This window comes from Acinonyx jubatus, chromosome B2 (genome assembly GCF_027475565.1).
Source record: "Acinonyx jubatus isolate Ajub_Pintada_27869175 chromosome B2, VMU_Ajub_asm_v1.0, whole genome shotgun sequence".
Taxonomy (NCBI): domain Eukaryota; kingdom Metazoa; phylum Chordata; class Mammalia; order Carnivora; family Felidae; genus Acinonyx; species Acinonyx jubatus.
In genome coordinates, this window is record NC_069385.1 from 50,396,789 (window position 1) to 50,412,853 (window position 16,065).

General features: G+C 39.5%; 1 protein-coding gene across 2 annotated transcripts in view; it reads left to right on the forward strand.

The window, feature by feature from the left end:
• Positions 1-16,065, forward strand: part of LAMA4 (laminin subunit alpha 4) — a 142,483-nt gene that overhangs the window by 119,055 nt on the left and 7,363 nt on the right. For both annotated transcript variants that reach the window (XM_027057066.2, XM_027057065.2), the window contains exons 26-34: positions 279-417; positions 1,062-1,199; positions 2,826-2,959; positions 4,117-4,281; positions 5,696-5,849; positions 10,721-10,908; positions 12,356-12,545; positions 13,424-13,579; positions 15,160-15,319. In XM_027057066.2, the coding sequence (XP_026912867.2) occupies positions 279-417; positions 1,062-1,199; positions 2,826-2,959; positions 4,117-4,281; positions 5,696-5,849; positions 10,721-10,908; positions 12,356-12,545; positions 13,424-13,579; positions 15,160-15,319 (1,424 nt within the window). The remainder of the gene's footprint in view (positions 1-278; positions 418-1,061; positions 1,200-2,825; positions 2,960-4,116; positions 4,282-5,695; positions 5,850-10,720; positions 10,909-12,355; positions 12,546-13,423; positions 13,580-15,159; positions 15,320-16,065) is intronic.

The following is a 16,065-nucleotide window of genomic DNA, read 5'->3' on the forward strand; positions in this document are numbered from 1 at the left end:
CTCAATGAATTTTTATAAATATGGAATGAGCTAATGTAAGTTAAAGGATCTTGAAAATTATAAAAAGGTAAACAAATTGGCTTGATGAAGAATAAAGCCATTCTATAAACAAAGATTAGATATTACTACGTGCTTATGGAAGAAGCCATGAGAATATGAACAATTAGAAAGCTATTAAAGTGAGTATAAATAAAATCAAATTTCATATCCCACATGTGCAGGGTAACATCACCATCATCATCATCATCATATCAGTGAAGACTAATTTTCTTTTTCAGGACCCTCAAAGCACACCTTCCCCTAGATATCAACTTCAGAGGATGCATGAAGGGTTTCCAGTTCCAAAAGAAAGATTTCAATTTATTAGAGCAGACGGAAACCCTGGGAGTTGGTTATGGATGCCCAGAAGACTCTCTCGTAAGTACCAAGCAAAAGCTTTTTATTAAATAGACACACACACACACACACACACACACACACACACACACATCTTTTTTAATAATGAAAAATAAACAGACACAAAACTTATCATTCTCAAAAGCTGAAAAAGCTCTTTTCAGCTTCTCTGTGATTGTAGGTACATCTTGGGCTCCTTTCTGCCACCAGCAAAAAGAAGAATCATTAAGCTAGAAAGGCTTGTGGGAATTCCTCTATGACTTGTCCATTTGCTTCAGTTTTCAATGGGCTTCCAAAGCCCAGAGAGGCTGTGTAGGCATCTTTTCTCACTCAGGGTGGAGGATGTGCAGAAGCTGAAACCCCATCACACAGAAGGATGGTTAACATGTCTAAATTCCAGTATAATCCAGAAGTTAAAACATAAAATATTAATACTTCTCTGTTCTTGGATTGACTACAGAACACTTGAGCTCACCTTCTAAAGGTATTTCAAAAATAAAATAGGCAGAGGTTTAGTGACCCCAAGACCCAACTTATTTATCTCTGAAAAGGTCATCACCAACATATACACTAATGGGCATGGACTTTGGTGTGTGGGAAATTGACATTTTAAGCACTTGATAATTATCTCAAACCCTATATTCACTTTTTTTTTGGCCACACAGATATCTCGCAGGGCATATTTCAGTGGACAGAGTTTCATTGCTTCCATTCAGAAAATATCTTTCTTCGATGGCTTTGAAGGAGGTTTCAATTTCCGAACGTTACAGCCAAATGGATTACTATTTTATTATGCCTCAGGGGTACGTATTTGTTTTTCCCTACAGGAACTTCCTTCTGATACTTGTTTTGTCTGTTAACAGTACTATTTATTCACGTTAAAAGTGAATTGCAATTCAAATTAATTTTGACTGACATGAACACGCATAGAATGCTGCATTTCAGACACTTTATAATTATATATAATGCATATCAGAAGTTCTGAACCTAGGATTTATAGAGCCACCCCTCAGGAGCTTATGGAGAAAGTTCAGTGCGTCTATCGACCTAGGTCAGAAAAACTTAAGATTTTTTTAAAATTTATTTTCTCAAATTAAAATTTAGCATTTTCTTCAATTACAAATGTTGGCAACAAACCACAGTAGTATTTGCAGAACGTGTTACTTTATCATTAATAGAAATAACAGGTATTTTTCATTTCACATTATAGTTCTCACAGATATCTCAAAATGTCATTTTTGGCCATTGCTACTTTTAAATTATGGTAGTTATTAGATCTGCTGATAGATTTTATAATTTAATGCTTTAATAAAGAAGTGCATGTATTACTATATCACAGATTTATTGTTTTAATATTTTGAAACTGTATCACAATGTAATTGGTTTCCTTTGTATTCCTAGATGTTTTGTTTGATGCATTTTAAAATGTTATTTTTGAAGGGGACTGTGTGTATCACCAAGCTGTCAAAAGAGTCCATAGCACAAAAAAATGTTAAAAAAAAAAAACCTTTGTGTATATATACAATTATGCATGTGACTTAATTTATAAAATTAAATTCTTAGACTGGCTATAGAACACTTGAGCTCACATTCTCAAGTTATTATTTCAAAAATAAGATAAGCAGAGGTTTAGTGGCCTCACGACCCAAGTGATTTATCTCTGAAAAGGTCATCACCAACATATACACTGATGGAGCAGGTCACAATATAATTTATAAAAGCAGCTTTTACTTTTCATACTTATTTTTTTATATTGAATTGAATTTAAATCCCAAAGCACTTTGTAGGACCTCCCCCACACAACCTGCTTCACATTACCATGGCTAGTTAAATAACACTTTCTGTCCACAAAAAGTAGTTATGTTGAAGGCTGTCCCTTCAACTGTAGAGGCCAATGCCCACATAAGGGAAGAGAAGCAAGATTATCAATTTGCCAATATTTTAAACAATCAATAAGCCCATTCAGAAAAAGAAATGGTAACTTCTGCTCTTTTTTATTTCTCTTCGGCCTCTGTAGAGGAAAAGTAAAACATTTAAAAAGCCAAACTGGCAAATTACCCCTTGCCTGGTCATCTAGCTACATCCCCAGGGAGACTCAAGTATTGCTTTTCCCAGAGGGAGACTGAAGACAGAATAGCAATGTCTGAGTTAGGGAGTTAACGAACACTGGGACAACTCTCAGCATGACAAAACACCAGAAATCTTCCATTCAGGATACAGGAGGCTCCTTTCTCCATTGAAATGCGCCTGATTTTATAGACGACACCAATATAAGCAACAGAGTGTTCTGTTGTTTTCATAGAAATTATTTGACAAACTTCCCACTCGTCGTGTGTTCCTTTAAGCAATACCACGAAGTAGAAGTTGAAAACGTGTCCGTCATCTGGATCTCTGGCCTCCCTACTTAAAAACCTGTGCTTGAATTTCAGTCAGATGTGTTCTCCATTTCGTTGGACAACGGCACTGTGGTCATGGATGTAAAGGGGATCAAGGTGCAGTCAGCAGATAAGCAGTACCATGACGGGCTGTCCCACTTCGTCATTACCTCTGTCTCACCCACAAGGTACAGCCCCTCACTTTATACTCTTCCCACCAGATGGTTTTATTTATTTTATTTGCATGATTCTCTTGAATGACCACTATGAATAATAGCCTATTTTATTGCTTTTCTAGAAGAAAAATGGTAGAAGGAACAACATAATGTTATTTTAAAAGGAAGTTGCTGTTAATTTTCAAGAGATGCCAAATAAACCACTATATAATTACTTCACAAGAATATAAGGGTTTTTTTCCACTGAAACCACAGGCTACAGACGTTCTTGGGGGAAGTACCTACACATAGTACTTCCTGAATGGATTTCAGTGTTTTGCACATAGAAGGAGATCAGAAAGCATTGATTTCATTTGGATTTTAATTAAACAATTGAGGGGAGCCTGGATGGCTCAGTCGGGGAAGCGTCAGACTCTTGATTTCAGCTCAGGTCACAATCTCATGGTTCATGAGTTCAAGCTCCACATTGGGCTCCACGCTGACAGTGCAGAGCTTGCTTGGGATTATCTCTGCCTCTCTCTGTCCATGCCTCTCTCTATCTCAATAATAAATAAATAAACATTAAAAAATAATAGAAGCAAGAAAGCAAGAAAGGGAAAGAGAAAGAAAGAACTTTACATTTATGGCCATATTTTGAAAGCTCTAACTTTAGTTTTTAAATGTGTAATACTGAATTTCTTTTTTATAAGAAGAAAGCTTTCTAGAACAAGAAATAAATTTCTTGTCGTAGCAGCTGCGATTCTGTATCCATTTCCGTGGAGCCCGCCCATTACAAAAAAAAAGAATCATTAATAAGCCTTTCTAGAGTCCATTTCCAATCACAATCAAAACCATTCAATGTGCTTTTCAATGAAAACGGTCTCCCCAGATGTGATTAAATAATCACCATGAGTTATGTTTGTCTTTTCCACCTCCCACCCCCCCCACACAAAATGCTCATGACTAGTCATCTGAACTTCTTGTTTTTAGAGGTCTAGCTAGAGAGACTTTTCTGCATATCAAAATATTCATCTATTTTATCCTGGGCCTCATGATGAGTCTGGCAAATTGCTATCTTTTCACTGGCCAGAATGTTCTATTTCAATTTCACAAGAAAACCTGTAACCTGGAATGGAACTCAAGGTAAAATGGTAGCCAGGTAGTGTCTAAAGAAGCTTTTTCCTTTGCAGATATGAACTAATAGTAGATCAAAGCAGACTTGGGAGCAAGAACGCTCCCAAAGAGAAGGTGGAACAGACACAAGCAAGTGAAAAGAAGTTTTACTTCGGTGGCTCACCCATCAGTCCCCAGTTTGCTAATTTCACTGGCTGTATAAGTAATGCCTACTTTACCAGGTATAACATTTTTATTATTCATTAATTCTGCATGATTGATTAAAAAGAGGTCAGGTCAATAATGAAAGTATTTACACTGTTAAAACTGAGAGCTATGAGGGCGCCTGGGTGGCTCAGTCAGTTAAGCGACCGACTTCGGCTCAGGTCATGATCTCATGGTTCATGGGTTCAAGCCCCACGTTGGGCTCTGTGCTGACAGCTCAGAGCCTGGAGCCTGCTTCAGATTCTGTGTCTCCCGCTCTCTCAGTTCCTCCCCTGCTCATGCTCTGTCTCTCTCTGCCTCTCAAAAAATAAATAAATGTTAAAAAAAAAAAAAAAGACTGAGAGCTATGAAATTTAGGAGAAACAGTAGAGGGTAGTCATTACAAGCTCTCATGTGCTTGGGCAACTGACATACTTGTTTGTGTGTAGGTTTCTTGCCTTTAAATTTCTGTATGACCTTGGCGGAGTGAGCCTTTGTTTCTTCTCCACCTAAATGCAGATAATAATAACGCCTGCCTCCTTGTTATGACAATTAAATGAGATAGTGTGCAGAAAGCACCTGGCATACAGCAAGCTGTAAATATTAGATGCAATTAATGAGAAAGAATGAAATCTGGCCGTTGTAGCATCCTGGATGGAACTTGAGAGTATTATGCTGAGTGAAATAAGTCAGGCAGAGAAAGACAGATGCCATATGTTTTCACTCATATGTGGATCCTGAGAAACTTAACAGAAGACCGTGGGGGAGGGGAAGGGAGCAAAAAAAAGGTTACAGAGAGGGAAGGAGGCAAACCATAAGAGACTCTTAAATACTGAGAACAAACTGAGGGTTGATGGGGGGTGGGGGAGAGGGGAAAGTAGGTGATGGGCATAGAGGAGGGCACCTGCTGGGATGAGCATTTTATATATATATATATATATATATATATATATATATATATATATACACACATATATATATATATGATGCAATTATGTCCATACTTATTATTAACGGTGTAGTACAGAGCAACATACCCAAATCCTTGTTAGAAGTTTCAGAAAGTCTCCTTAACTTTAAACAAAGACATTAATCTGGGTCCTTAACAAAGACAGTAAGGGCTCCCTGACTACAAGAACAGACAAGGGAGAAACTTAATACAGATCTAGGAACACAGAGGCAGTACCAATCACCCAGTGTGATGAGAGAAAAGGTGTTCATCTGTCAGAATGTGCTAGTGGCAGGCACAATCATCCATTCCTTGTTACACGGTTGGGTAAAGGTTTCTGATGAAGATTGTGGTTGATAAAGAAGGACCCATCACACACACACACACACACACACACACACACACATGCACCCATTTTAATTGCCAAAGGACTTTCACTTCCATAATTTCCATCGCGTAATTCTGAACAGTATTTTAAGGTTTTTTTTCCATCTGTTGTGTAGGTTGGATAGAGATGTGGAGGTAGAAGATTTTCAGCGGTACTCTGAAAAGGTCCACACTTCTCTGTATGCGTGTCCTATTGAGTCTTCGCCATTGTTCCTCCTTTACAAAAAAGGCAAAAATTCCTCAAAGCCCAAACCAAGTCAGAATAAAAAGGTAAAAGACAATGCCGTGCCAAATCCTCAGCTGCCCTCGTATTCCATGCACACAATGCTAGACACTGATGCTTTATAAAATTTCCTCCAGTTTGCAACTGTGCGCCTACGAAAGGCAGGATTCTTCTAGCACCCGTATTATTGTTTACCCACTCTGGTGTTTCAATCTTTGCTCCCAAAGAAACATTTTGAATCGGCTTTTACTGTGTACTTCCAACTGCTTCTCATTGCCGGGGTTAAAATTGCTCGTTACTTAGTACCGTAATTCTCCTTACCATTTGCTTTGGTGTAGCAATCTTGGGCTTCTGCCACAGTCTTGGATCTCATTAAAGTTTCTGATCTTATCCTGTTTTCCTCCTTCCTTGACCTTCACTTCAACCACCCACAGGCACGGTCGATCTGTGCCATCGCCTGGTGCTGCTGCATCATCGAAATCTTTTGAGTTCTTAAACTGCATCCCCTGACTACTGTTCTTTCTCGTTCATTTACTTCCAGCACGTACATTAGGTGCCTTCATTGCAGATGAAACTCTTAAGTCCTTCCCATTCTTTCAAGCTAATCCTCCCCAGCCATCTTCCTGGCCCAGTTTTAACAATGCACTCGGGTGCCACTCCTCCCCCACCCCAACCTGGTCCAAGCCACCATCATCTCCCATTTGAGCCTTGCCATAGGCTCCCAACAGGCCTCTCTGCTTCCATCCACTTCTCTGATGCTCTATCCTCTGCACAACAGCCGCATGCTTGTAAATATGTCATATCATGTCACTCTCCTGCTCAAAGTCCCCCCCACCCCCAACTGCACTCAGAGCAAAAGCTCCAGGCCCTATGATGTCTGAAGAGGCTCTATACCATCCAGGCCCCTTTCCCGCACTCACTCTCCTGCCCGCACTAGAACGAGCCATGCACACTGCTGCAGGAAAGTCTTTCTTTCCGCCTGGACCACTCTTCCCCGAAATAGCTGCATGAACAACTCCCTCCAGGATTGCCCACTTTTCATGTGTTCAGGGAGGCCTGACTTAACCCCCTATTTCATACCAGCTGCCTTTTGCCTTCCACTGGTACTACCTACCTCCTTTGCCCCTCCTAGTTGTCCTTTTTTCCATAGCACTTTTGTCATTTTAATTTATTTAGTGACTGTATTATGTTTACTATTTACTCTCTGCTTCCTGTGCTAGACTGCAAGCTTCCTTTTTTGTTGTTGCTCACTGATGTGTCCTAAGAGCCTAGAACAATTCACAAAATAGGTGTTCAAGAAATATTTAGCGATCTATATCATAGGGTCGTTATAAAGATTAAATGAGTTGGTCCATGAAAAGCCCTGGCACAATGCCTGGCATAGAGCAAACATTCAGTGAATATTAGCTGTTATATCTCTACAGAGCCTTGAGAATGTGTCCGGAGGACTAGTTCCTAAAAGTGGGATTACTTGGTTTAAGGGAATGTGCGTTCCCAATAATGAGATTATTTTACTCCCACAAACAGCACTTGAAAGAACCTATTGTCTTTCACAATAGCTAACACTGGATGTGATCAAATTTTTATAATTTTGCCAATCTAATGGACAGATACGGCATCTCATTGTGGTTTTAATCTGCATTTCCTTGAATGCTAGTGAGGCTGAGCATCTTTTAGAGGAAGAACTGATTTCTCTCCACGACTGGCTTCTGAGCCATCAGCAAGAGGAAAGCATCGCCCCACCCTCCAGCTTCTCGCTTCTGATGGTTTTGCACTGGCCGTTATCCCTTGGGCACTTCCCTATAGATTTCAGCTTGCATGGACCACTTTTTAGAACCCCCATGCAACTTCTCCTTGGTTCACACATGATTTATCAATGTAAATAGAATAATTTCATTTATGTATAATCCAAAGTTAGTAATTTTTCAGGATCCTTTCCTGAATTTCACACAGAAGACTTTTTTAAGTGATTCAGGCAGAGAAATAATTTCATTGACTTTTATGAAGGCTTTTACTAGAAGATAATATAAAGGAGTCTTCAAAGGAGACTATGAGGCTCCGATGAAATATTTCTGTCACCTTGTCACAGTGATGCTAAAATGTTTATCCTGAAATTGTTCAGCTGGGACTTGAGCACGGGTCAGTGGATCCTATGCAATAGGTTAATGCAGGCTGATGAGGAGAACCAACCTTCTATGGCATACTCCCAACCCCTTTAAATGAATACAGTTTTCTATTTGAAGCTCTCCATCAAATGTAGTTCCTAACAAATACTCATAGTCTCAAGGGTATAATAAACAGCCCTTGGAACTATTGACACAAACTTTTCAATAGTATAGGAAATCTCTTAGCCTTTCTTGTAAAAAGTCTTAGAAATTCAGCTTCAGAATAACAGATACAGAAGCACTTTAGATTCCACTTATATTAGAATGCCAAATGTTTGCTAATCTTCTCTCACATTTACCCTTGTAGCAATAGCTTCTTAAATACCTACCAAGAAAAGTTTGTGGCCTTCGGTTTAAATTTTTATCAAGGCCAATTCATAGCAATTTGGGCTTATAACAACTGATTTTCACAATAACTTCCTAATAGTCCACTTTACGAATATGTTATAATTTATTTAACCATTAATAGACTTCAGTGCTTTCTAGTTTTCTTCATTTATGGGTGAATACCATGGTACATTAATCTTTGATTTTATTGCTGAATAAACTTCTATGAAATATTCTTAGAGGTAGACTTATTGGGTCAAGTCAAACTACTTTCCAAAACAGGAACAGTGATTAATACTCCCCCATGAGTACGTAAGAATACCTGTCTTACTGCCTATGTTCTATCCTGAAAATTTTTCATAATCTCTATGTTTTTAAATTTAATTGGAAACATAGTTTCTCAGGTGGTGTGAAGATTTTATATATTAGACATCAATTCTGGAGTATTGGCCAACATTCCAGAGAATTGATCCCTACACACAGGGCAACCCAGTACATTAGGTATGTGACCTCATCTACCTGGATGTAGGTGTTTGGACCAGGGTAGATTATGTGAACTAAGCTGGGCTGTCAGATTCCTTTCCTTAGAAACTTAGAACCCGGAGACACCTGTCTAGGCTGGTCATTGAATAGAAAACATGGAATAACTCTATATTAATCATGCACGAGAAAGAAAGCTGCTTTATAGAAAGAGGAAAGGCAGAAAACTGTCCTGCAGAGAAAGAAAAATGAAAGCAGACAGTCTGAGAAAAACAAAGCTGAGATACCAGAAACATTTGGAAAAGAAGTGCCTTGATTCTGCCTGGTTTTCCAATTCCTGATTCTTGCCTGTGGTAGGACCCTGCTATACTGTACTATCTTCTCTGGGATTGTGTTAAGATACTTCTATATCCCTATAACACATTACCGTCCTTTTTCTTAAGTAGCTCGAATACTTTGGCTGTTATCTGAAACAAAAGAAACTTGGTGAATTGAAATAGACCCTCAGAGAAAAAAATTACAGTAGTGTAGTCAAAGTCTAGCGGGTTCAGGTTCCCCACACATACAGCTATTTTAGGATAATAAACTGAGACTCTGTATTATATGGTAATGAAGTAATTAAGTTATACTTGTCTTCTTTATTACTTATTATTATTATTCAGAACATATATCCACAGAGGATTTAGAGTATTTGGTTGCCAGATTAATAACCAGAGTTTATTAATTTTTGCAGCTGACAAGAGACAGAGCCTAGTCTATGTGTTCCCACACGGAAGCAGAAAAAGGCAGGGCTGGTAACTTGAGACCATCATAGTCCGATAGTCCATTGCTTTGCTGACCCCTGTAGTTGATTCACAGTTGTTCTCTTTCCATAGCTAAGTGGATGCACAGAGACAGCGAGATCCTCTCCATAGGAATGGAAAGAAGGAGGAACCAGAGTGGAGGGTCCCCAAACCCCCACCGACCACTCACCCCCACCCTCCTGAAAAACAAAACCCCATCCTCCAGCCAGTCATCTAAAGTCCTTTCCATCTGGCAACAGCCTGTCTTCCACTTTGCTAAGTGTCTGCTTTTTCAAATCAATTTTCAGTTCCTTAAAAAAAAAAAGGAGCCATTTCCCACTCACCTTTCTCTTCCACACCACACACTGCCCGTGGAGGGCATGCAGAATCACTCATTTCCTTCCAAGTCATTTCTACCTATTAGGTCTTCAATAAACATTGCTGGAGTAAATGAATAAATGTCTGATCAGATTTATTTTCATTTACTTTAATTTTGCTTCAGAACTAAGACTAGACAACCGTACCATATTAGCCTGTAGTCTCAAAGCTCTAAATTTTAAAATCAACAGCGCAATTTAAGAACACAAAGTAATTTTTAAGTATTGCTCTATACCTTGTCGCATAAACGTTTACTACCTATCTCATCACCAAAAATGCTCTTAGATATGTTGACGGTGTTACTGAGTATGTTAACTTTTTGCACAGCATGCATAAATAATAATCTGTGTGTTAAAGAAGTATCGTTGTCTATGATTTGAGGCCTTTATTGATCGATTCTCTCAGCATTCTTTTATTGTCAATATTTCCCTTTTCCACCATTCGTTAAGATGTGCATTTAGTTTAAATGCTGCAGCCAGTTACCTCTGTAGCTTCAGGTTAGCTCTACTTTACCATCACAGACTAGAATTTTGGATTTGTTAATACGCTGCGTCGTTGTTGGTGGTTGTTTTTAATGCCACAGCTACTGCTATCATTTGCTTAAGGAAAGAGAGGGGCCTACTACTTGATGAATGGAAGATCCACAAATAGTACACATTTTCCTTCCTATTTTGTTATGATGATGATGATGATGATGATGATTAACAATAAAGAAATCACAAGTGAACTTTTGCTGCTAGTATATCACTTTTATTCCTTAATATGATTTATTTCCTATTCTTATAGGGAGAAAAAAGTAAAGATGCGCCTTCAGGGGATCCTGCCAGCCTGAAGTTCCCAGAGCGGAATGCTCCAAGAGATTCCTACTGCCACCTTTCCAACAGTCCTAGAGCAATAGAGCACGCCTATCAGTATGGAGGGACCGCCAACAGCCGCCAAGAGTTTGAACACTTAAAAGGAGATTTTGGTGAAAAGTAAAGTAACACACTGTCCCTTCCAGAAACTTAATGCTATGGCTGGACTTCATCCTTGTTTGCCATAGCCATCTTTTTCTTACGATCTTTCCTTTCTGTGCCACCTTAATCCTATTGTTTTATCATCAAAATAATGCCACATAGTACATGATTCATGCTGCCCAATAAATTACATTCTATGTGACTTTCTTCCCAAAAGTCAGATGCAAACAGCAGCATTCTCCTAGGAGTTGGCTGCGTTTTATCAAAAAATAAAGATAATCAGAGAAAGAAACATGGGGCAAATTTCAAATGACTCATCTTCTAACCTTGATATTACCTTCCTTCCCCCTTAGAAATCGCTTTCAGGTTGAGAGTGGGGGTGTCTCTGAACTACTGGAAGGTTAATAAGACACTGCAGACACAAAACCACTGTATCTCCACTAACCCTCACGCTATCTGTAAAGCCCAGCACCTCTTCCCAGTATTCTGCAAATCTCCAGGTTACTGAGTACTTTTAAAGACTTCTTTAGGGGCGCCTGGGTGGCTCAGTCGGTTAAGCGTCTGACTTCAGCTCAGGTCACGATCTCGCAGTCCGTGAGTTCGAGCCCCGCGTCGGGCTCTGGGCTGATGGCTCAGAGCCTGGAGCCTGCTTCCGATTCTGTGTCTCCCTCTCTCTCTGCCCGTCCCCCGTTCATGCTCTGTCTCTCTCTGTCTCAAAAGTAAATAAAACGTTAAAAAATAAATAAATAAAGACTTCTTTAGTGTTAGTACCCAAATATCCTTATATAGGTCTTATATCCCTTTCAAACCTTCATAGAAGCAATGCATTCAAAAAGAAACCTCTACTGCCTTCTAACTTGCTGTCTCCCTAATAGGCAGTATCAGTATTTTATGTTCATTGGGAAGAATTTAGAGTTAAATCAAACTAGAAATTAGCCTAATAAATGTATCTTATCTATATGGCCTGGAGACAGAGGTCTAGAAAGTTTTGTTTAATTCCTACACATTCTGGTGACTGGTTTTAACAGGTGATATCTATTGATTCATTGTTACTGGGAAATAGAAAATGAATCTGTATTTTAGATATTACACAAATGATATTGTTTCTGTGCAAATTTTTATATGCACATTAATTCCTGACTAGCATTTTTTGTCCATGTGAATGAACTCGATGCAACCACATTTTCAAAGTAAGACACATTCTGATCCGTAAGGGAAACAATGCTTCCTTAAATGTAGAATGTAGCCCTGCCATATAAAGAAGCAGGGAAAGATTTACATTTTTTGAGTTAATCACACTTTCCCAATAGCCATTAATTAATACTAAGGTATAATTAGAAGTAATGCTGCTTAGGATTTGATAGAATGGCTACTCATTCTTCCTTACACTCTGTTTCTGTGGGAAACTAGAGATCACCCTCAGTCTCATTTTACAGATAGTAAGCTTTTTCTTTTCCTTTACCAGATCTCAGTTTTCCATTCGTCTGAAAACTCGTTCCTCCCATGGGATGATTTTCTATGTGTCAGATCAAGAAGAGAATGACTTCATGACTCTATTCTTAGCCCATGGCCGCTTGGTTTTCATGTTTAATGTTGGCCACAAGAAACTGAAGATTAGAAGCCAAGAGAAATACAATGATGGAGTGTGGCATGATGTGAGTTGAAGGTTGAGAATATTATTATGAGCAAATATTCACCATTGTCAAATGGACTGACATTAATGCCCTAGTGGTCTCTCTAGAAATACCCATTTTAAAATTCTATTGCCATGTGCTCAGAGTTCAATTTTGAAAACTTTTTTAAATTCCTTATAAAAATCTTTAAGCTTATTATTAAAATGAGTGTAATTTTTTAGTGTAATTATTTTCACCAAAGGACCAATGGCAAACATAAACTGAAGTTTAATTTCTAATGAATTCTCACTTGTTTCTTTCCCACTGCCTGTAAGTTTCTCAATTTTAACAGCAATTGCTGAGTGTCTTTTATAGGCTAAGCTGTGGCAGATACAAAGCGAAGAGTAAATCGCTTAGTTAGGAAGATAGAATAACCACTGGGAGACTATCTAAATATTGAAGCAAATCAATGTTATGTAATGGAAAGAGTAAGAAATGTAAGATGCATGACAATTAATTGCAATAAGTTTAGGAGAGGGAGAAAGCAAGTGGGCTGGTCAGCGGGGAAGAGCTTCATTGAGAACTCTACTAAATATGTATAAGCTGTATTCAGAAATTCAGCCTGTCGCTTTAAATCAAGCTTTAAAGGAAAAAACTAAACTCTTGACCTTCAGAGAAAGGACCAGTATTTTATTTTTTTTCTCAATGGTATCATTTTTTTTTTAATATGAACTTTATCGTCAAATTGGGTTCCATACAGCACCCAGTGCTCATCCCAACAGGTGCCCTCCTCACTATTTTAAAGAACTTCTGCAGATTTCCCACAGTACTGTAACACCAAAGGTAGAAGAGGCAACCCAGCCTTCCCCCCCCAATCTTGGGATATACTTGAGATGTGGTCTTTTCTTTCTCTCCATCAGGTGATATTTATTCGGGAAAAGAGCAGTGGCCGACTGATAATTGATGGCCTCCGAGTCCTAGAAGAGAGTCTTCCTCCTACTGCAGCTGCCTGGAAAATAAAGGGTCCTATTTATTTAGGAGGTGTGGCTCCTGGAAGGGCTGTGAAAAATGTCCAGGTAAGCTAGGCATGACCAGGTAGAGCCACTGACCTTTAGAGCTGGAAGATTATTTAATCTAGGCCCTCGTTTTACAATCAGCCAACTGGCAAGAGTGAAACTGGAGTTTCGCTGGATATAGGCTATCAAAGTGAGGACTGTCCCAGGGGGTGTCTTTCTTGCCTCTGGCATTACAAAGTCAGGAGTGATCTTTTGATTCTATGGTAGAGGGGAGATGAAAAAGTTTCAGAGGTATATAAGCTGTCATGAAAAGTTATGCCTCACGGAGATACTTGGTTGGTTGTTCAGCAAGTACCCATGCTTTTAGGAAGAGAGAAGAAAGAAAGAAAGAAAGAAAGAGAGAAAGAAAGAAAGAAAGAAAGAAAGAAAGAAAGAAAGAGAAACAAAGGAAGAGAGAGAGAGAGAGGGAGGGAGGAAGGAAGGTCATTCCATTATATATTATTGACAAAAAGCTTTGGGGCCATTGGGCCCTTATGTAAACTACGATTTCATTTTTGTTTCCTACACACACACATACACACAGACACGCATGCACACACAATTTGTAAATGTGCAAGGAAGTGTGGTTACTCCTGCAGAAAAGCAGGGGTATAGTAAAAAACATGTTATTTTTATATTTTAAAAGTTAAAATTGCACCTGTACAAAAACATTTAGCAATCAAGGGGATGTATCAAAGGGCTAATTTTTTTCTTAACAAATATAGATTTGACTTTCGCACAAAAGATTAATGCATTTCTAAGATTCCGTAATATATGTGGATAAAGCAAAACAAGGGGGGAGCTTGTGTTATAATTAGATTTTAGGCAACTAGCCCCAATTTCATGACAATCCCTTTAAAAGTAAGGTTTCCAAAGCAGTATAAAATCAGCTGCCCAAAGTGGCCCAAGTTTCAGGTCATGAGGTGTGATAAATGCTCAACCACAAGATCAGGTAATGAAGCCAGAAATGCAAGCTTTCTGCTGCTTATTTAACCATGGTAGACTTAACAGTTAAGAACTTTGTTAGCTGTGGGGCGCCTGGGTGGCACAGTTGGTTAAGCATCTGACGTTGGCCCAGGTTATGAACTCATGATTTGTGGGTTCAAGCCCCACTTTGGGCTCCATGCTGACAGTTTGGAGCCTGCTTGGGATTCTCGCTCTCCCCCTGCCCCCCCCCCAACTCATTCTCTCTCTCTTTCTCTCTCTCAAAATAAATAAATAAACTTAAAAAGAAATAATTTTGCTTGCCCTCATCAGCATCAGGTGATCTTGGGCCAGCTGTCATCCTTGAAGGAAAACAAACTAGGATCCTTCCAATATTTAATTTGAAAGCCAAAGCTGCCATTTATTTTGTCATAGCGTATGTAAAAACTTTCATAGCTAATTACTGCAGGCTGACAGTCTCAAATACAAAATCCCGGCTTCAAAGAACCAGTTGAGAAGCTACTCCCTGGAAAACTACTGATCCTTCAGATAGCTAAGATAACACGACGAGGAACTGCTTCATTTCTCTCGGGACTCGAGTCCCTTCCTTTTGTTTCCCTTTGGTGCACCTGTGAGTGTTAAGAAACTAGATTTTAAGGAATGTCTTCTTCTCTCAGATAAACTCAGTCTACAGTTTCAGCGGCTGCCTCAGCAATCTTCAGCTCAACGGGGCCTCGATCACCTCTGCATCTCAGACATTTAGCGTGACTCCTTGTTTTGAAGGTCCGATGGAAATGGGAACGTACTTTTCAACAGAAGGAGGATACGTGGTTCTAGGTAACAGTGACTTCCGCGCAGAACATGAATCATGAAACCCTTCTCTCCTGGAGGTGGCTGACAGGGATCTTGGGCTCAGAGTTAAAACTTCAGAATGCCAAACTCACTCAGCCCTAGGAAATGGCTTCTTTTCACAAGAATCGCCTTTCTCGCCTCCTGCCATGCCAGACCGGTCATGTACGTCCGTCCCTGTTTGCTTCCCCTGACCAGAGCTTCTCCACAGCTGCCACAACTCTGATGTAGACCATCTGGGCTCTTTTAGAATTTCCTGTGCTGCTCTGTGGTCTAACCTGGGTCAACTCTTAGCCACCCTGCTCTCGTCCTTCTCTGCTGCCTCTTAGCATGACCCGTTGTCCCTACCAAAGGAAGTTCCACTTCCTCCCTTTGCCCTGCATCCCCACCCTTCAGAAATTTTATGTCTGGATTTTTAGTCTCCTCACCTATTACTCTGTCATTCACTGAACCAAGTTTTATTGTATGCCTCCAGTATGTCGGTACCTGTGCCGAGGGATGGAACGTGATAGTTCTGAAAATAAATACATAAAGCCCTAACAGACTACATGCAATCACCATCCAAGCCACCCCAACAAATATTCCATAGAGCAAACATTAGGCATGGCAGTGCAGCCAAGTGCAGGTCTTGGAGTGAGCTCGGACGTTGTCAAAAAGAGTTCATTTTCTTGCATCACTGCAACAGCAGCTCCTAACTGCTTCTACTGCTCTCACGTTTCCTTTCCTCTGAAGTG